The sequence below is a fragment of the Musa acuminata genome, chromosome BXJ3-10 (genome assembly GCF_036884655.1).
Source record: "Musa acuminata AAA Group cultivar baxijiao chromosome BXJ3-10, Cavendish_Baxijiao_AAA, whole genome shotgun sequence".
NCBI classification, from domain to species: Eukaryota; Viridiplantae; Streptophyta; class Magnoliopsida; order Zingiberales; family Musaceae; genus Musa; species Musa acuminata.
Genome location: NC_088358.1, coordinates 18,222,657 through 18,242,170, shown reverse-complemented (window position 1 = coordinate 18,242,170; position 19,514 = coordinate 18,222,657). Strand labels below are relative to the sequence as shown.

Genomic DNA, 19,514 nt, shown 5'->3' with positions numbered 1-19,514 from the left:
AGACTTATATCAAGAATTAATTTTAAAATTATATTCCTTTTTATTGGTAATGTATGAACTGAGATGGTGTGTGTGTGTGTGTTGGTAGTGATCACTTCTAAATAAATTATTTACTTAAAAAAATATAATATATTTAAAACACTCTGAATAGTCTCCACCAAAACAACAACAAGTTTCAAGTCCTTAAAAGGGTACTAATATAATTAGAACTATAAAGATAGAGATTAATGTATACGAGTCGATAACTTTGGGGGACCGTATGTGCGTATTGCGACGTGTCTATGGAGAAAACTTCCAATAAGTTTGGCAAATTCCTAAAGACACCCCCAGCGGCGTTGGCGACCAATCGCGTGTTCCGTTTGTGAAGGACCGCGGTCCGAGAACGATCGCGGAGAGGAACCCTAGATTCACTACCGGAACTCCTTGATCCACCCACGCCTTTCTAGGGTTCGAAGCCGCGATTCCGTCGTTCGGTGATGGAGATCCTGAACAGGTTGAGGAACCTGGACGCCTACCCCAAGATCAACGAGGATTTCTACCACCGGACGCTCTCGGGGAGCCTCATCACCATCGTTTCTTCTGTCGTCATGCTGTTCTTGTTTCTCTCCGAGATCCGTGAGTTCTTCTTGTTATCTGTTTATTTTCTCGGCGTTGTTTGTAGTTCTCGATGCGTTTCGGGTTAATGTGCTGGGAATGTGGTGGTGGAATATGGCGGAAGGCGATTCGGTTTCGAGGGGCTGTTTTGGTTTGAATCTTGTAGTCTGCTGCAGCTACCTCGTCACGATTTGGGGCTTGGGGTCGTTAATTTCTTCGCGTTTAATGGATTCAGTAAACCAGGCGAATAATTTGCTACTCCACACTGGTTTTCTGTCTTCGAGATTTCCGGTAGGATTTATGTTAGTTTATTCAATAACCTGGTAATTCTTTTGTTGGATTGCGAGTTGGATTTTCTTGATGGTGCGATCGATTTTTGTTGGATTCTTTGGAATCAAGAGCAAGTGAAATGTGTAATCGAACACGGACAAACTAGTGCCAAAACAATACACAGCAACAGAGGGGTAAGCGGTGTACGGTAAGGTCTCTAGGCATATTTAGGCAGTAGATACCACACATAGGATTCTTTATAAGATGAGGATCACCTCGTTTTAAAGCTTCCTGGTAGGCTTTCGAAGTTCCTGTACCATGCGTATGCTGCTCCAGAGTTCAACTTGGCTTGGCTGCATGAACCAGAAAATTGATGTTGGTCACTTCACTCAACACCATCCTATATGCACACTACTTTTGCCATTGGCTTGTGTATTTGTGCAGTATAACTGAGTTCTCTCTTCCAGAGAGCTCTATGGGTCAATATGTTTTGATGTGTGCTTTCTGAGTGTAGTCCCTTAGGAGTACTTAATAATCACTTCAGATTTTTCTTCTCGTTATGCTCATCCAGTCACTAGGAAGTAAGTGAAGAAAGAAGTTATCACATGAATTAATTTTGAAATTTCATTTTGATTCCAATCCTTGTGAGTTTTCTGTTTCCCTGATTGATGCCGTAATGAATAAGTTCTCCTTCTAAATATGCTCTCTCCAAGTTTTGTGGTATTAACTTTTTTAAGCATGATATGTTATTAGACTTCTTTTAAGAATCTGGATAATAATGTAGTTTAAGATATGCAGATCTAGTATTGGGTATATAATCACAATAATACTTTGGCAATTACTGTGGGTTGCTGATGAAAATTGGCTATTTGATCATTTAAAGTGTCATAACTTTCCATATCTATATTAGTGCTACTGATGTTCTTGAAGAGAGTGTTTATCCATGAGTAGTCCCTTCCGATGTACATTAATTCATCATTGAATATCATTCTTACAAAGGCAAGTGCTTCAAAAGAGTTGTGGCAATGATGCATCGATATCAAGATGCTTATGAGTTGAATAGGAAATGCATTCTTTATTTAAAAGATTCTGAGCAATCTATGTCACATTTCTAAACTCCTATCATTAACTATGTCATTTTAGAAGAAAATGAACGAAGGAGTATGTGTTTCAAATGTTGATATGAGTTCTTGAAATCAACTTTCATTTTTCCTCTTAACCTTTTCTCCCTCTTTATTTTTTCTTGGATTCCTAATTGATGACAGAATTATTGAACCACTAAATGTTTCTCCTTTATTTTCTGGTTGAGCAACTATTTATAGCAGGAGATTTTAGATGACTGGTCTATATTGGCCCATCTACTTAAATTTACTGTCACAGAGGATAATCCTGGCATTTTCTCAAAATATTTGCAGTTGATAATGCAAAAGCTTATTACAAAAATTCTAGTAATAATGATGAGGGAGTTTGCTGAGGTCTGTATTGGCTTGGAAGTATTTTCGAAAAACTCTTCACCTTTTTAGTTTTGTTCGGTCATGTATCATATCATAGAGTTACTTATTACAACAGAGGTGTAAATTTTAAAATTTTAGACTCTATGATTTTGTTTTCCTGCGAAAAATGTTCTATAGGATTATTATACATGTATAAGAAAATTGATAGCCTGAGTTATAATCAGATACATTTTTGAGTAAATTCATGAACTATAACTGAGAATCTTTTACATAAAGTCAGCAAGCATTTTACCATTAAGCTTTTTGCAAACTTTTGCAACCTCTTACTGTTCAATGTTGTTTGCTATTGTATTTTTTCAGGAATGTATCTTTATTCAGCAACTGAAACTAAGCTGATAGTAGATAATTCAAGAGGGGAAATGCTGCGTATCAATGTTAGTATATCGTCCTAAACATCACATTTGATTTGTCTAATTAGACACATTCATGATTGCTATGTCCATTTAGTTTATCATTATATATATATATATATATATACATATGTATATATGTATATATAATATTTTATATACATATATATATATACATATATATGTATACATATATACATATACATGTATACATATATACATATACATGTATACATATATATATATATATATACATATATATATATATATATACATATATATATATACATATATATATATACATATACATATATACATATACATATACATATATACATATACATATATATATATAAATATATATATATATATACATATATATATATATATATATATATATATATACATATATATATATACATATATATATATATACATATATATATATATACATATATATATATATACATATATATATATATATATATATATATATATATTATAGTTAGTCATGTGCTGCATCTTGTTATCCTTATTATGTGCTTGGCATCTATGCTTATTCCCTTTTGCTTATTAGTCTACCAAATAATATGATAGGAGTATAGTGGATTTTTGTAGATTGTTGTTTTCTCTTTAACATGATACAAGATCACAGAAGTTCAAGATAGAATATTTATGTTGGTTTATCGTCAAAGTATTTGATATACTGTTATTTTGCAGTTTGATGTTACCTTCCCATCACTTCCTTGTTCACTTCTTAGTGTCGATACAATGGATATCAGTGGAGAGCGGCATTATGATATAGTATGTATACACAATATTTTATACTATATGGTTCTGTTTTAGTTTCTGTGTTTTTATGTCAAATATGTTCTGTATATAGAATAAATGTCAGTGAAACTATCTACTTTTTGCAGAGGCATGATATTGTGAAGATAAGAATGGACCATCTTGGTAATGTGATTGAATCAAAACAAGATGGCATTGGTGCACCAAAGGTATACTTTTTGAGATATTTTGCCACTTGATGTGAGTTCTCATATGTATACAATCTTTATAGTTAATGTTCCATGAATCTTTCACCTCTTTATTGATTGCTACATCTTTTAGCTTTTTATTATGCAATTTTCATTTATTGTATACCATGAGACAATTCAGGTGGTGGAGCTTTATATAAAGAATTATTGATAGTCTCGTTGACATAATGTTGGATTTTGATGTTAAACATAGTGGATTTGCTGCACTATTGGGAAGACAAGGAGCATTTTGTGAAGCCCACTATTGATAATTAGTATCGTCAAAAAATAATTCCAGGTCTAGTTTTGTTTTATGGGGTTAATGGAAGTTACTTTTGACTCTTGATTTACTTAGAGGTCGATAAGCATTGAGATCTATTCTGGCTTCACTTCTCTTTCAGGAGAATAGATTGCTTGTTGAGATTAGGTGTTCATATTGACTTTACATGCTGATAAATGAAGCAGTTCTTTAAACAAGACATCAGATGGACAAATTTTATCTTACCAGACAGGCAACTTTAGGCTTGTTCCAGTGAACATAATATTCAAACAAAGTGACTAATAAATTCTGTCTATTTCAATCTTACAAAAGGTAAACCTTTAGGTTTCTAAATCTTGACCAAGGATTTATATGTAAAGACTTCCAAATGTATGAATTAAGATTAGACATCCTTTCTGACTATCTTTTTTTTTTTCCCTTTTTGATTGTAAAATTGTTTCTTTGGTCAATTACTGATCAGTCAATACCATCTGTTTTAGTTGATCCCTATCTTAGGTCCCAAATCCAGTCCTGTTCTTGATAATTTATAATTAGCCATTCATTTTTTAAATCTTTGCATCAGGTGAGTAGAATATGCATAACGTGAAATAATGAGCTAAATCTTTTGTAAATTTATGTATTTACAAGCTATGGTATCCAATTTTTAACATTTTTCCAATTCCTAATGCAGTCATTTTCTCCAGGCATGTCTTTAGATTTGTTGTTGGTATTAGTAAGAAATATTCAGGAAGGTATCTGTACTGCTCAATTTTAATAGGTGTTTGTATTGTTCAATTTCAGTGGAAGGTATTTGTATTTTCTCAATTTCAGTAGGTGTTTGTATTGCTCAAGTCGTGTTGAAATACTGCTCAATATGAGTCAATTTGACTAGTTTGAAGGTATTTGTATTTACAAATTCAACCTTGAGCTCAAATTAAATCATAGACTTCTGATGTCAAGTTTCACCTGACAGTTAGTTATATGTCATTGGCTGAACTTAATAAATAATTTGAGACCCTAGTGTGCTGTGCCTTTGGTATTTTATAAGCTGCAAGTCGGCCTCATAAAAGATTGTTGAGGAAGTATATTAAATGATCTTCTTTGAAGCCACCTTGTTAGAAAGTATTGCACATGATGGCCTGGTTTTCTGTGAACAGAAATATGACTGATCTGTTTGGCCATCTTCCTTTTGTGGGAAAATGTATTTCAGTGGACTATGTTAGAGATTTAACAAGTTCTCTTCAAAAACTAATTTCTTCAGCATTTATAACAATCAAAATTTCTAGGACCCATGGCAATCTAGTGGTGGATAGGGCATGTTCATGTGAGGAAGAACTCCACCTTTAGTTTATATTTTCAATGGTCTATGTGCCAATTTGCACAGGGTAGAACAAATTACACCAAAAAGGTATTATCACAACAGTGTTACTGGCATTGGAGGTGCCAACTCATTTCAGCCAGCATGTAGGTGTGGCAATGGACACAACATAGTATTGACGATGCCCAAGGGTATTGACATGCACTTCTCCATGAGACAGTTGTCCTTAATTCTTGTAGATCTGTTGATATCATTTGATGTTCTCAAAAGTATATAACCTAGTATAAGGGTTCTGTGCTGTGGGTCCATGGTTTGGCCCAGATTTGAGTTTCTTGTTGCTTTTATAGGGCATAAGTCGCCTAGCAAAAAAATGAATTTTTCTTTATATATTTTCCTCAGCTTGAAATGTATCAATTCACTTAAAAAATTTTACACTACCATAGATAATTTCTTGAGGCACACTTTTTTTATATGCTTTCCTTTTGTTCCTTTTGTTAGCCAATTTGTGGTTTTGCATCTGTTATTATTCTAAAATTTTTAGGGTTATATTTCTTTTAGATTGAAAGACCTTTACAGAGGCATGGTGGAAGACTTGATCACAATGAATCTTATTGTGGTTCTTGCTATGGGGCAGAAGTGGTATGTGCTTAAATCATGTTTCACTTTGTATCTTAAGTCTTACTTCCAGTGCAGCTAATTTAGCCTGAGTGTCAATTCCTTTTCTAACTTGAGGCAGCAATAGTAATGACTGTTGTCCAATGGCATCCTAAGATAGTGCAGTTCATTTTCCTTTGTAGTCAGATGATGATTGCTGTAACTCATGTGAAGAAGTTCGTGCAGCTTACCAGAAGAAGGGGTGGTCTCTGACAAATCCAGATCTGATTGACCAGGTTTGCAAAAATGCTTTCCTTCACCTAAATTTTGGTTTTGGAGTTACCATAAATAATTTCTTATGAGCTTTTACGCTGCTGAATTAACCGTAGTATTGTAACTGTCATGCCATATATTGTCATTTGAATAAAGTTTCTGAATCCTCAGGGAATGTTTTTAAGAATGCCCCCACAGACATGAAATGAGACCAATGAGTTGCTTACTGATTCTCATGTGAATCACACCTTTTGTCTCTGTGGGTGGACATTCTTGGGGATGAGAAACAAAGGGATTTGTCTCTCTCACTTCTACAAATGGAGAGTTTGTAGTTGATCTAGAATTGGATCATGGGATTAAGTATATGTGAATCTTTTTGAAACCAAATGGGATTTCCAATTTGTCAGAAGATGGACAGAAGCTGGTTTAGATTTCCAAGATGCTGGAAATGGCAAAATTTGTCATAACCAGTTGCGAGTGGCCTGACCAGTCACTAATTGATTACACTACTGAGATCACTTGGTTAGCCAGGATTAGTAAAATCTGTGATCAATCTTGATATATCCACTGAAAGGGGGGTTTTTAGTTATCAGACACTACCAATCCCCAATTAATCCTGCAAGTTATTATTTTCATCATTAGTTTAGGGTTTTTCTCTATAATTCAAATGTGTCTTCTGCCCTTCTCCCTTGTATCAGAATTCATACATGACACATCATATAAAATTTTCATTTGTAGTGAACTCAACAGTGATATGACCAGATCATAAGTTTGTACATGTATCTCCAATGTAATATTTTTTACTAAATAGTTGGACAATTGCTGCTGACGAACACCGACAGAAAACTCGTGATGCTTTTTGCCAGCATGTAAGCATCAGAACTGGACAGTCATCTCTCCACATATCTAATTGGAGATTCAAGTCCAGCTTCATGTGATGAATGTAGGTCATCCTAATGCATCTTTCTATGAAGGTTTGACTGTGCTGTACCCCACCTCTTGTTAAGTCTGTGGTGTCTTGTTGTAACTCTCTTGTGCTGGTCTCTGAAGATTGTTCCTGGGCCTATGAGACTTTGTTACTTTTTTGGTTTGTATGTACTTTTAAGCATCTGACTTGGTTCTTTGTAATCAACTTTAATCACCAATTTAGTGCAAGAGAGAGGGCTTCATCGGCAAAATAAAGGAGGAAGAAGGTGAAGGATGCAACATCAATGGTTTTCTGGAAGTCAGTAGAGTAGCTGGAAATTTTCACTTTGCTCCTGGAAAGAGCTTTCATGGATCTTATAGTTTCTTGCAAGATTTGCTGGGCATTCAGACAGACAATTATAACGTGAGTAGAGTACTAAATTAACCACTGCTGCTTCTTTTCCCTTGGTTGTAGGTGATTTTCTGTTTCAGCATCAGGTATAAAATTTACCTGAGGATCAACTTTAATCATTTTCTCTTTTGACTAACACCAGATAAGCCACACAATAAACAAATTATCCTTTGGAAAGGAGTTCCCAGGTGTAGTAAACCCACTTGACGGGTAAGTTGGGCAGGCTATCTTCATTTATTCTACTTGCTGCTTTATCTCTATTAATTTTGGATCGTTTTAGATTCTGTTCTAACGTGTTGCATGAAAAATCCAGTGTGAAGTGGATACACAAAACTACATCTGGGATGTATCAGTATTTCATCAAAGTGAGCAATCATTTTAAGTTCTTCTGTATTCAATATGCAACTTATTTAATTTGCATCTTTTAGCCATGGTAATTTCTAATTCGATTAGAAATTACCATGGCTAAAAGATGCAAATTAAATAAGTTTGCTATGTAATTCGATTAGCCTTAAACTAATGAGTAATTTCTAATTCGATTACTATGTAATTCCTTGAATACCATTTATGTATTTAATATAGCATGTTTGCTTTTTATTGTACTCTCATTTTAATTTTCTGGAAAATGTGTGACATGATCATTCTGATTTGATATCACTAGTATGGACGTAAATATTACTTTGTTTTTTCCTGCTTCACAGGTTGTTCCTACAATCTATATTGATATTAGAGGACATAAAATTCACTCAAACCAGGTAAGAAGTTCGTGAACTGTGTTTTGTATTCCTGTTATTTTAAGGATGGATTTGCACTGAAGTGTGTTCTTTTGCAGTTTTCAGTGACAGAGCACTTCAGAGATGCAGATGTGTATCCAAAGCCCCCACCTGGGGTATACTTCATTTATGACTTCTCACCAATTAAGGTAAGCTAAAAGTAAGAATGGACTATATTGTTGCACACTTGTTCCACAATGTATTGGATTATGTGTTTTAAAGAGCTGAGATCAGTTCTTTTTCTTATTTTGCAGGTTATATTTACAGAAGAAAATGCATCACTCTTGCACCTTTTCACAAACGCCTGTGCTATAATAGGAGGTGTGTTCTGATCTGTCAATGTGCTGCTACTCTTTCTTGAACTTAACCAAATGAAACTAGGATATGGTATCCCCTAATCTGACAGTGAAATAGCTGCTCACACTGCACATCACCTTACACGACATATAGTTAAAACATTGACACTTATATGCATGAACATTATCCTTCTCTAACCAAGAAATTGAAAGGAGATTATCTAAAATTGAACTTGTTTGGAATTGATCAGGTGTTTTTACTGTTGCCGGAATCATTGATGCCTTTGTCTACCATGGTCACCGTGCAATCAAGAAGAAGATGGAGCTTGGCAAGCACACCTGATATGGTTAAAGCCAGTGTTTCATTCCTTCTTCGACCATGTGATGTTGTATGAATCATCGGAATGAATTCTGCAAGGGGCAAAAATCACCTGACCCAATCTGCTGGAGTTCAGAAACCATTGTTATTAGTTCGATTCTTGGTCATTTTGCTCATTGCATTTGGTTGGTCATCCTAGTGAAACTGTTCTCGCAGAAAATCCAATATATGATGTATAAATTCTTTTGTGGGCATTCCCTCCCGATGAGAGAACTGAGAAGTATTTGATAGTTGATACAAGTCAAATTTCAAATGAGAAACCCTGATTGACATTTGGCTTTCAACTAAATGGATACCTGGTGACGTAGTGTTGAAAGGTTGGTTGCGTTATGCTCATCTGTTAAAGATACATATTCTCTTAATACTTCTGCCCTGGGAGGTAGGTCATCAGTGTTGAAGATAATCAACCCTTCATTTAAACCAACACAAAAATGCAGGTATGTGTAGCATGCCTTTTATGTTAGTTATTTTTTGTTTAAAATATGTCTTTGCAAAACTCGAAAGTTGATATTTTTAGTTAATCTTCACTAGTTGACTGTCTTTGACTACTATAGGAGACTTTAATTGAGATTAATGTCCTGTTAGGCAGTGACCATCTTATGGTTAAGATAGCTGGATTATTTTGGACCTTTAGGTAATCATCTGTGTCTAATGGCCGTATTTCTTTTGTCCAAATACGACAGAGAAATGGTGAAGGAAAATGTGGATTGTGAGGTCTCTCTTACTGGAAAACTTCTGTTTCAGTGAGTATTGATTATGTTGTTGCTAACTTGGATTATCCTTTTTTTTAAGTGTCTCTTTGCTTATGGAAGAGTAATGTTTCTGAAAGATGAATACTTGTTGCTCGTCCATTGGTGGACAGAAGGTTTGGTTTGGTTGATGTTAAATGGTGTATTAGTTGATCTTGTGCTGTCTGCGCACACACTATGGTGCATGTGTGGAGAATCTTTGAACTGATGCATCGTTTCAAATGCATAATAGATAGCTATAGATAGCACGTGATTTACATGTACTGCATCTTTTACAGGGGTGCTGCATCAATATGTGGTGTCGTCTCTTGTTTACTGTTCCTGCTACATAGGTGTTCTTGTTGAGCATGGTTGTCAGGTACTTTTAGCTATGCTGCAACAATATCACCTGGCTCTTTTGACTTGCAGTTTGGGTTTTTGTGCTTCCAATATGGGATGTTCATATTAGCGTGACAGATTTCATGATTGTTTGGCACCTGTCGCGGATCAGTCTTCTCTGCATGTTTCCTCTCGTGGAGTGCAATGTTCAAGGGTAAATTACTTGCAATTAGGGTTATGGTGCTTTCGATATTGGATGTTGATATTAGCGGGTCAGTTTTTGGTCTTCGTCTGCATGTCTTTTCTTGGAGTGTAGTGTTCATAGTCATATTATTTTTCCTTGTAAACCAAAATGCCAAGTCTTTTTGCTTGCTCTGATTAGCCAATTGATGGTTATGGCTTGGAGTAGCCGTTACAGCAAACAGTGCTTGATTCGTGATGGGTTATCTACGTAGCGTAGCAAGACGGACGATGGTATGTTGAAACTGTGGCATTTACTGTGTTCTATTCTATTATACAGCTATTGCTTAAGCCAGAACGACTGCATGATGCTTTTCAACTTGGAAAATGTAGAAATTTAGCTTAACCCATGAGATGCAAGATTTCGTTCGATTTATCATTATATATGAAAGGTGGCTTGGTTCAGCTCAATTTTGGAGGTTAAGAAAAATTTCCAGTTCAATGTGGAACCGATTCTGAACCGTTAAGTTTTCCCGAGACAACAATTTGGCTGCAGTCCATACGTAGCAGTGAAGAGAAGCTGCTTATCTTGATGAGCAGTTATATATATATATATATATATATATATACCCCTCCAACTTGAGTGCCAATCAAGTTATATTACTACATTTTATGAATGGAACATCCATATATTACAACAAAAATAAGATATATAATAAAACGGGATGGAGAATTTTTCTCCTCTAATATAAATAATAAACGTGCCAGGAAGAAAGAATTCCATAGAAAAGAATGAAAAATTGTAGTGCCTCAGTCAGCATAACCTGAGGGAATCCTAAAACAATACAAAGGTGAAGAAGGAAACCCCCAGCAACTTCTTTTCGGTTCTACTGCATGTGCCAAAGACTGCTCTCAGCTTAGGATTCAACATGTGGGATGATGGAAGAAAAATAGATCAAACTTTGCCATCGTGTTCTCCTGATTCTGAGAGCAGTCCGTGCTTCTGAGATTTGTCGATGGGCAATGAGTAACTCCATCGCTCTTTCCCCCCTGGTTTCGACGATGCATTTCCGTACCACAACATACCCATAACTGCTAAGATCATTCCGAATATTACCTGTAAATTGAGACCCTCCCTTCCAAACAAGAAGAATCCCAAAACTAGGACGAGGATCGTCTTCATGTGCCCAAGGACCTGAAATGACACTGCTGTGAATCGTCCGATGCAGATGAACTGGCTAAGGTTGGTCCCTACAGCAATGATGCATGACAGAAAGATGAAGAACTGCAGCACACAAATGTTAAAGGAGTTAATAGATGAAGTGTTTGCAGAAAACAGCAAATATAATAGGAGTCAATTTTTATTATGAAAACAAATCATAACATAGGAGAGAACATACACAAGGAGCCACCATGAAAGTTGGCAGTTTGAAAACACCATCAGGTACTTACCACTACGGTTACGTTGTAATCAAATGCATCCACCCTTTTGCTTGTTAACCAATAATCAACAAAAGGCCCTAACATCAACAGCGACATCGCCTGAGCTGGAGCAGTATGCCCGATGAGGTTGAACGATCCGAGAGAGTATTTCTTTTGAAGAGAATGCACATACTACATAAGCCAGTGAATACAATCAGCATCCGAATTTCAAAAAAAAAAATTTAAAAAAACCACTCAGTCTATACGCTATGCAAGAAAACAATATCAACAATGCACAAATGAGAGAGCATTTAGCAATCTGTATATCTATTTACTCACATATTGTTGCAAAGAAGTGCTCCAAACTGCTATGGTCGCAGCTATGAGCCCTCTAGAATTCACGCTCACATCAGTAACTGTGCATATAGCAACTCCAACAAGAACCACCACTATGCTGAGCTTTGTTGCCCTAGAATAACGAATCTTATCAAACACAACCTCAAGAAGACATGATACTGGGATCATACTCAGCTTCGCAATCTGTCATGACATTACAAAAGTTTGTCACTTTGTGAAATTATTTTCCATACCTAAGATGGTGGAAACCATAGTCTGTGATCAGAACGAACCTGATAAAATCCGACGGAATTCCACATCAGACTAACATTCATCCCGACGATTGATAAGTTTGCAAAAAATACATATTTTATAAGCTCAGATAAAGGTAAATGAGAGGTTTGAATGTATCCCAGCCACTTAAATACAATAGTCATGAGTGTGGTTGCGACAAAGTGCAGACCAGTTAATGTTGTAGCTGCAGTTAAGATGGTGCATCACAAAAGAGTTATAAAACAAGCAAAAACACTTGTAAGAGTTAAATGAAATTAAAACTAACGTTTAAGTTAGGAACTTCACCAATGGAGTTTATAAATCTATCAATTTTCTCAATTTTATATTTGCTAAGGATTTCATTTTCAAAGCAAGTATGAGGAACAATTCAAGAGCAAAGCAGAGTTAGTATACAAAGCACTTTCTCCACCTAAATCAAAGGACGAGGAAAAATTCAAAAGCAAAGATAAATTGTTATTCCAAAGCAATTTAGTCATCTAAATTCAGGATCTTAAAATCATAAAGCAGTCAAGACCTAATAAAGGATTGTGGTTGCAAAAGTATAAATTATTCAATTTTCACTAGACTAGATAGTAAAATTTTATATACATGCCATTAGACAGTACTAGAGTTGAGATTTAAGAATTCTTTATGCATCATTTTTTTCAACTGAAATTTTATTCATCTCCCGTTGATTTATTATCAAAGTTTTATAAAGAACAACCTAAAGTAAATAAATAGCTATTGATCACAACTAATTAATAACTCACTAGTATTGGTTTATGTCAGTAACTTGTGATGCATAGGACATATTGTTACACTGAGGCAAGCAATGAAAGGTACATTTACAAAATGGAAGGGCACTGCCAAAGAATTACAGGTGATATTTATGGACTCTGCTTCATATAGCATTATTTTCAATGCTATTCATAAAATTCATAAACGAACTTCCTTGGTTTATTAGACTTGTTTATTATATTTACCTTGATTTACAAAGTTATATAAGCATGCAGAAATACACATCCATTTCGCTTGTGACTTATGCTAAACATTGACATAAGTTGCAGTTGAATCTAAATAATGGTGAAAAGTTGATTGTTTTTATATAACAAGTTTTCTGATTATTGTGTTTCATAATTTATGTTTTCATTTTTTATATAACTGTTTGTGTAGAATATTTGCATACAATGACTAAGACAACAGCAGCTTGAACTAGTGGATTGACATGAAACAACAATTAGAAATATCCAGTCTACAGTGACAGCACCTTATGCAAAAAGGTCAGAAGATATACCAAAGAAAATGGCTAAATGCTGTCAAGTATGAATTGCTGAAGAACTGTAGTAGTTCATGTGGTAAAAAAATATTAAATGAAAGGAACACCTTACTAGACATGGACACCTAATATAAGAGAGCAGAATATAATGTTACATAACTGTTGAGCATAAACCATACCTGTCAAAAGTACTATTTAGTATTTACAATGCACAAAAAAAAACAGAATAACATTGAACAGATCAGCTGAAAATCCAAAAATCAGCCATAAATAGCACAATTGCAACAATATAGATATTAAACTTACAAATTTTCATACAAAGAAAAAAAGAAAGCAAAATATCAAGAGCCATTAATCTTTTAATGTCTATAGTTTCAAGATAACATACTCATTAAAGAGAAAACACGGAATCTGGCATAATTTCTCACCAAGGAACACTTAACTCAATAAGAATTGTACATAATGAAAATGGGACACTGTTTCTTACAAGCATGGAATTTGTTAGATATCTACTTGTTTTATGTCCTAAATATTATGAGAAAATCATAAAAAGGAAATTTCTATGGGCTTACCGAAACTGAATTGATGAGTAGCCATTAAGGCCTTGTTGACCATGATAACTCCAACAGATGTTAGAATATTGAACATCCAAGCAGCTGCATCTAATGGTGCCTTCCTATCACTCTTGCTTGCAGGTGCCATGGCGTGGATTGTGTACTACCGGTCAAGCTTAGTTTATAAATCTCCAAACGATGTCTTGCATAGCAACACGGATGAACCTACATCAGAAACCACCAGCTCAAACAAAGTCAATTACTCGTTATGAACAATAAATGCATTTCAAAAGGCACTGATCTCAGCAGATATCCTCAAAATTTCCACTTAGATTTTCAATCCATCAATTGTTATCAACTTCTATTGCATCATGGTTTCAATGTATAAAAAATTGTGATTCCTTTAATATGTCTATTTTCTCCATTTATTTATACATTGATCTCAGAGGCACTAGAAATGAAAGAAAGTAGTCCAGAGGCAGCTCTACTCCACTGACAGAAAACCTCCAGATGTTAGACTTATTATAGGGGCCAAAATGCCCAATAGGGACATCAAATATAGGATCGTCAGGACAGTTCCACTTAACCTGTAAAACATGCGTCATTGAACAGATGAAGCAGACAAAACAGTGATTAGCTTTCGCAGGTAAACAAAACAATTCTACTTAACAATGGAATATCACAAGGTCTAACACTATTTAAAGGACGGATTTTAAGCTATATCCGTCGAAGTACGTGCAACTTAATCTTGACCGCCCAATTGTACCGCATCTTAAGATAAAGTCAGCCTTCAAATGCCTTGCAATGCTATCAAGGAATCATCACATTACAGTCAATAAAGATCTACAGGCATGTCTATGAGAAGGAAAAGCCACCGAAGTCGGAGTGACTGTCGAGTTCGTTGATACGATTCATGCAAATGATGCAAGAACCCTAATACCCCACCAGGAATAGGGTAAAAAGCCCTCTAAGGTACATCGATCTCGACAGTTCAACTACCCAAAAGTCACTTGCATAGTCAGGGTATAAAGACTTATTTAAGTCGAATCTTGAATCCTTGATCCCTCGTTACTCTCCTTTTCTCCCTTTTCTACATCTTCACACCCTTCACAAAGCCCCTTGCTCTTAATCCGAAAAAACCTCAAGAAAATATTAGTCCTGCAGATTCGTCACCGACTGCTTCCTCGTAAGAATCAAGAAACCATTTCAGATCATAACGACAAAGCCCCCACAGCGATTCCACTGCTCACGCACCCACAAGCACATCGGAATCGTCCAAGATCGGAAAGAATGAAGAGAATTCAGAATAAAGGTAGAAACAACGACGATCGTCCGACGTATAACAGATCCAACTCACTGGATCCGGCCGAGAAAGATCAAAACCTAGCTCGGGCAAATCGTGGACCCGCGCCTCCTGCACCGACGCATTCGATCGCGTAAGGAACCTAACCGAGCGTTCCGATTTGAGACGCGTTCGGCAGCAGCGGGGATTCCTTCTTCTTCTGTTCGCCTCTCGATTTCTTTTCTTGCTTTTTTTTTTTTTTCCTCTCTTTTGGTCCGCGGAAATTATATATAAGTATATATGTATATATATAATATAAATTATACACCTTCAAAATTAGTGATTTTTGTATTTATCTCTTTGAATTTAAGTTCATATTTTTCGAAAATAATTATTTATCCCTTGAAATTTATGTTTATTTGTTTATGTCAAGGTATATGCTGATGTTTAATAATAATATTTAGAAATACGATTAAAGCATGAAAAGAAAGGTGAAAAAGAAGAGAGATGAAAATAGATAATAGAATGATAAGTGAGGATAACAACAATAGTTTAGGCATTTGGGAATAATTAGTAATGATTAATTATAATTTATTGAATGGATGCCAAGAGACATACTTTAAGGGTTTAATTATTTGGAGATATATTTACTATATTAAATTGGAGGAAGAAATTAGACTATTTCCAAAATATGATCAATAGACATGCAAAAAGAAGTTATTTTTATATAAATTTTGATAATTATCTTTCATCTCATTATCTTAATTGAGCAACATTCCGATATAAAAAAAATTGCATAATTTAAACTTATTTTAGATGACAACTACATTCAAGCACAACCCTAACAAAAATAAAATTAAATTAACTTACTACCACAACAAAAAATAAACTGTATTCTCGACCAGGTGTCGTCAGCATGGACATCTGTATCTATCCTGGCCAATGCTTCTAATTCTATCCGACTGCACACCAAATGGTTCTCTTGACACATGCCACCATCTCATTAGAAGCTATAGATTTCGTGGATGAGAGCCCCAATCCCTCCAGTTCAAAGATTTGCTTGCCTCTCCTCTTCTTATAGCCTCAAACCCTTACCAATTCCCTCAAAGCTCATTCTAAGAGGCAGCAAAAATGGCAGCAGCAGCAGCAGCAGAGCTGGCTCTCATGAAGCCCATCAGCCCCATCTCCAAGTTCAGAAAAGGTGGCACCTTGAGGCCTCGCAGCTCCCAACTCAGAGTCTTGGCTTCTTCGCAGTCCGGCGCCACTGCTGCCGCCGCGCCTAAGAAGAAGAAGTCGGGCAAGACCGAGATAAACGAGACACTGCTGACGCCCAGGTTCTACACCACGGACTTCGACGAGATGGAGCAGCTGTTCAACACCGAGATTAACAAGAAGCTGAACCAGGCGGAGTTCGAGGCGCTGCTCAACGAGTTCAAGACCGACTACAACCAGACGCACTTCGTCCGCAACCCCGAGTTCAAGGAAGCGGCGGACAAGATGCAGGGGCCTCTGAGGCAGATCTTCGTGGAGTTCTTGGAGCGGTCGTGCACCGCCGAGTTCTCTGGCTTCTTGCTCTACAAGGAGCTCGGGCGAAGGCTCAAGGTCGGACCCTTCATCCCCATTCTCTTTTAGCAGTCTGAGCTTCCAATAATAGCTTTGCTCTGTGCAAAGCTGTAATCTTTGAATGAGTTCTTTCTCGAAGACAACAGTAGCTGCTTCCTGTGAATTTACCAAAACCTACTTTTTTATTATTATTTCATCACATTAATCATCAAATAATAATTGGAATAGTTTTGTCACTAACCTAAAAATCTGGAGACAGAAAACCAACCCTGTTGTGGCTGAGATCTTCTCCCTCATGTCCAGAGACGAAGCCAGGCATGCTGGGTAAGTAGAGCAGCTGGTCATTCTACTTTAAAGAGCCATTATTTTCTTGTGACATGTAGCCATGGATGCATCACATTCCTAATCTTGGGATTGTAAACTTATGCAGATTTCTGAACAAAGGGCTTTCTGATTTCAACTTGGCATTGGATCTGGGTTTCCTGACGAAGGCTAGGAAGTACACATTCTTCAAGCCAAAGTTCATCTTCTATGCAACATACCTATCTGAAAAGATTGGGTACTGGAGATACATCACCATATACAGGCACCTGAAGGCCAATCCTGAATTCCAACTCTATCCAATCTTCAAGTACTTTGAGAACTGGTGCCAGGATGAGAACAGGCATGGAGACTTCTTCTCTGCTTTGCTCAAAGCTCAGCCACAGTTCCTTAATGACTGGAAGGCCAAGCTGTGGTCTCGATTCTTCTGCCTCTCGGTATTTCTCTCTTTTTCCTGTCAACACCATATTAGGCAATGAGGTCTTTCATTATCAAAGCTAATGAGAACTGTTTGCATCAAACTCACAATTATGGCAGGTCTATGTGACCATGTACCTGAATGATTGCCAGCGAACAGCTTTCTATGAAGGAATTGGCCTCGACACCAAAGAATTCGACATGCATGTCATCATTGAGGTAATCCTAATATAGCCAGTTCAGCTTTGCTTATTTATTAACCAGATAGCAGCACACACAGGAAAACTTGGCATTCTATGCTGCCATGAGCATCCTTCTAACTTACTGAATTCTCAAGGATCAGAAGGAGCTGAGATTTTTATATACAAATGAAGATTTTCAACTGCAAGGAGAGAAAAAAAAATGTGATGCATGCCAAAAATACAAATTGACTGTGGCATGGAACTTTGATACTTTAACACAGTTATAATCTAATTAGGAGACAAAAGAAAAAAATACCCTTCCTCTTTTATTTATCAGACTCTAAAGCAGCTGATCACACATCCAGACAACAGATTGTGACACAATTGTAGATGAACAGGAATTCTCTTATAATCTTCCTACTCATGAAAGAATGATAACAAGTGGTAAGACTACAATGCATGTCATGATGCAGCACTAGCTTTTGTCATCAGATGATAATATATGAACTTCATTTCTAGGAGAGACTTAGAGGAACAGATTTATAATGTCGTACGGCACACTCACTCATATGCAAAAACTAAATTCTGTAAGTCAGTGTCATAGAACAAATTGATGTTTACTTGGGTACTCACATTGCCAAATTGATGGTCGCAGACAAACCGCACCACCGCGAGGATTTTCCCAGCTGTTTTGGATGTCGAAAACCCCGAGTTCAAGAGGAAGCTGGATAGAATGGTGGAGATCAATGAGAAGCTGGTTGCCGTTGGTGAGAGCCAGGATATTCCTGTGGTGAAGAACTTGAAGAGGATACCTCTCATTGCTGGACTGGTGTCTGAGCTTGTGGCTGCCTACCTCATGCCCCCTGTTGAGTCTGGATCTGTTGACTTTGCTGATTTTGAAGCACAAATTGTTTACTGATTCTTGTAGAAGACTGATATCTTTCAGTGTACTCTTATTACCAGTTGAAAACATATTGATGCATGTTTCAGTCATCTAATATCAACTGATCCAGAACAATTTGTCCAGCACAAGCTGGTTCAAGCACATTGAGAGTAGATACTGCAATTTCAAGCTTCACTATTTGAATAACCTGAAACACCATGATCTTGTTGCTTGTGCTCTCACAGGCATGCACTAAGTTCCTAGACATTACATAAATCTCTTTTTTTTTTCAGAAAAAAACTCAGTTCCCAACATCTAATTTAAGCAGTGTATTTTGTAAAGAAATTAGGATCAACCCAAGTAATGTAATTGCGTCAAGAAGCCACAAACAAGGCCACCAGAAAATGGAATGCTGACCAAAAGACAGTTGTAACAAGGCCATCAGAAAATGATATACTGAACAGAAAGTTGCAAAATGTTGTCCAGGAAAATGATTAATGGAAAAATATATTTCATCCAAGCAATAGCTAGATATGATGCACAGAACTTGTCACCCACATAGATTTTTCTGCTTTGTAAAAACTATTTTCTAAGGGAAGCAAAAAAATGGAAAATTTTATCAGATTATAACTACACATGGCATATGCTAGTCGACAAAAATCCATTAGTTTCTTGATGGTAGGACAGTATTTTAAGACATTTTATATTTTACATATGCAACCTGGTGGTACAGAATGATCTACTACTTCCTGGATCTGAAGCAAATTGACTGCTAAAGTATTAAACGGGCAACTCACTACAGAA

The 19,514-nt window shown here is 36.2% G+C and overlaps 3 protein-coding genes across 5 annotated transcripts; 2 read left to right on the top strand and 1 right to left on the bottom strand.

Moving 5' to 3' along the window:
• Window positions 1–286: 286 nt before the first annotated feature.
• Window positions 287–9,243, top strand: LOC135651906 (uncharacterized). Its single transcript, XM_065172531.1, has 13 exons — window positions 287–615; window positions 2,679–2,752; window positions 3,449–3,532; window positions 3,646–3,726; window positions 5,880–5,960; window positions 6,119–6,211; window positions 7,339–7,518; window positions 7,649–7,716; window positions 7,820–7,871; window positions 8,208–8,261; window positions 8,339–8,428; window positions 8,534–8,600; window positions 8,827–9,243. Exons 1-13 carry the CDS (start codon window positions 477–479, stop codon window positions 8,916–8,918), a joined length of 1,155 nt encoding a protein of 384 aa, XP_065028603.1. The 5' UTR covers window positions 287–476; the 3' UTR covers window positions 8,919–9,243.
• Window positions 9,244–10,912: 1,669 nt separating this feature from the next.
• Window positions 10,913–15,618, bottom strand: LOC135651759 (UDP-rhamnose/UDP-galactose transporter 5-like). 3 transcript variants are annotated; one of them, XM_065172167.1, is made up of 6 exons: window positions 15,420–15,618; window positions 14,081–14,287; window positions 12,253–12,437; window positions 11,963–12,163; window positions 11,654–11,815; window positions 10,913–11,486 (listed from the first exon to the last, which is right to left on the bottom strand). In XM_065172167.1, exons 2-6 carry the CDS (start codon window positions 14,208–14,210, stop codon window positions 11,157–11,159), a joined length of 1,008 nt encoding a protein of 335 aa, XP_065028239.1. In that variant the 5' UTR covers window positions 14,211–14,287; window positions 15,420–15,618; the 3' UTR covers window positions 10,913–11,156. The 3 variants fall into 3 exon arrangements, with proteins under 3 accessions (XP_065028239.1, XP_065028241.1, XP_065028240.1); XM_065172169.1 differs by having other exon boundaries at window positions 15,446–15,618; XM_065172168.1 differs by having other exon boundaries at window positions 14,081–15,618.
• Window positions 15,619–16,445: 827 nt separating this feature from the next.
• LOC135651758 (magnesium-protoporphyrin IX monomethyl ester [oxidative] cyclase, chloroplastic-like) lies at window positions 16,446–18,820 on the top strand. Its single transcript, XM_065172165.1, has 5 exons — window positions 16,446–16,946; window positions 17,167–17,231; window positions 17,338–17,665; window positions 17,766–17,864; window positions 18,483–18,820. Exons 1-5 carry the CDS (start codon window positions 16,476–16,478, stop codon window positions 18,744–18,746), a joined length of 1,227 nt encoding a protein of 408 aa, XP_065028237.1. The 5' UTR covers window positions 16,446–16,475; the 3' UTR covers window positions 18,747–18,820.
• The last annotated feature ends 694 nt before the right edge of the window (window positions 18,821–19,514 follow it).

Excerpts from the sequence above, each read along its gene's own strand:
- LOC135651906 (XM_065172531.1), top strand. The coding sequence starts at position 477 with ATGGAGATCCTGAACAGGTTGAGGAACCTGGACGCCTACCCCAAGATC. Across the intron at positions 616-2,678 it reads CTTGTTTCTCTCCGAGATCC|GAATGTATCTTTATTCAGCA; the intron begins GTGAGTTCTTCT and ends GTATTTTTTCAG. Across the intron at positions 7,519-7,648 it reads TTCAGACAGACAATTATAAC|ATAAGCCACACAATAAACAA; the intron begins GTGAGTAGAGTA and ends GACTAACACCAG.
- LOC135651759 (XM_065172168.1), bottom strand. The coding sequence starts at position 14,210 with ATGGCACCTGCAAGCAAGAGTGATAGGAAGGCACCATTAGATGCAGCT. Across the intron at positions 12,438-14,080 it reads TACTCATCAATTCAGTTTCG|CTACAACATTAACTGGTCTG; the intron begins GTAAGCCCATAG and ends TCTTAACTGCAG. Across the intron at positions 12,164-12,252 it reads ATTCCGTCGGATTTTATCAG|ATTGCGAAGCTGAGTATGAT; the intron begins GTTCGTTCTGAT and ends ATGTCATGACAG.
- LOC135651758 (XM_065172165.1), top strand. The coding sequence starts at position 16,476 with ATGGCAGCAGCAGCAGCAGCAGAGCTGGCTCTCATGAAGCCCATCAGC. Across the intron at positions 16,947-17,166 it reads AGCTCGGGCGAAGGCTCAAG|AAAACCAACCCTGTTGTGGC; the intron begins GTCGGACCCTTC and ends ATCTGGAGACAG. Across the intron at positions 17,865-18,482 it reads ACATGCATGTCATCATTGAG|ACAAACCGCACCACCGCGAG; the intron begins GTAATCCTAATA and ends TGATGGTCGCAG.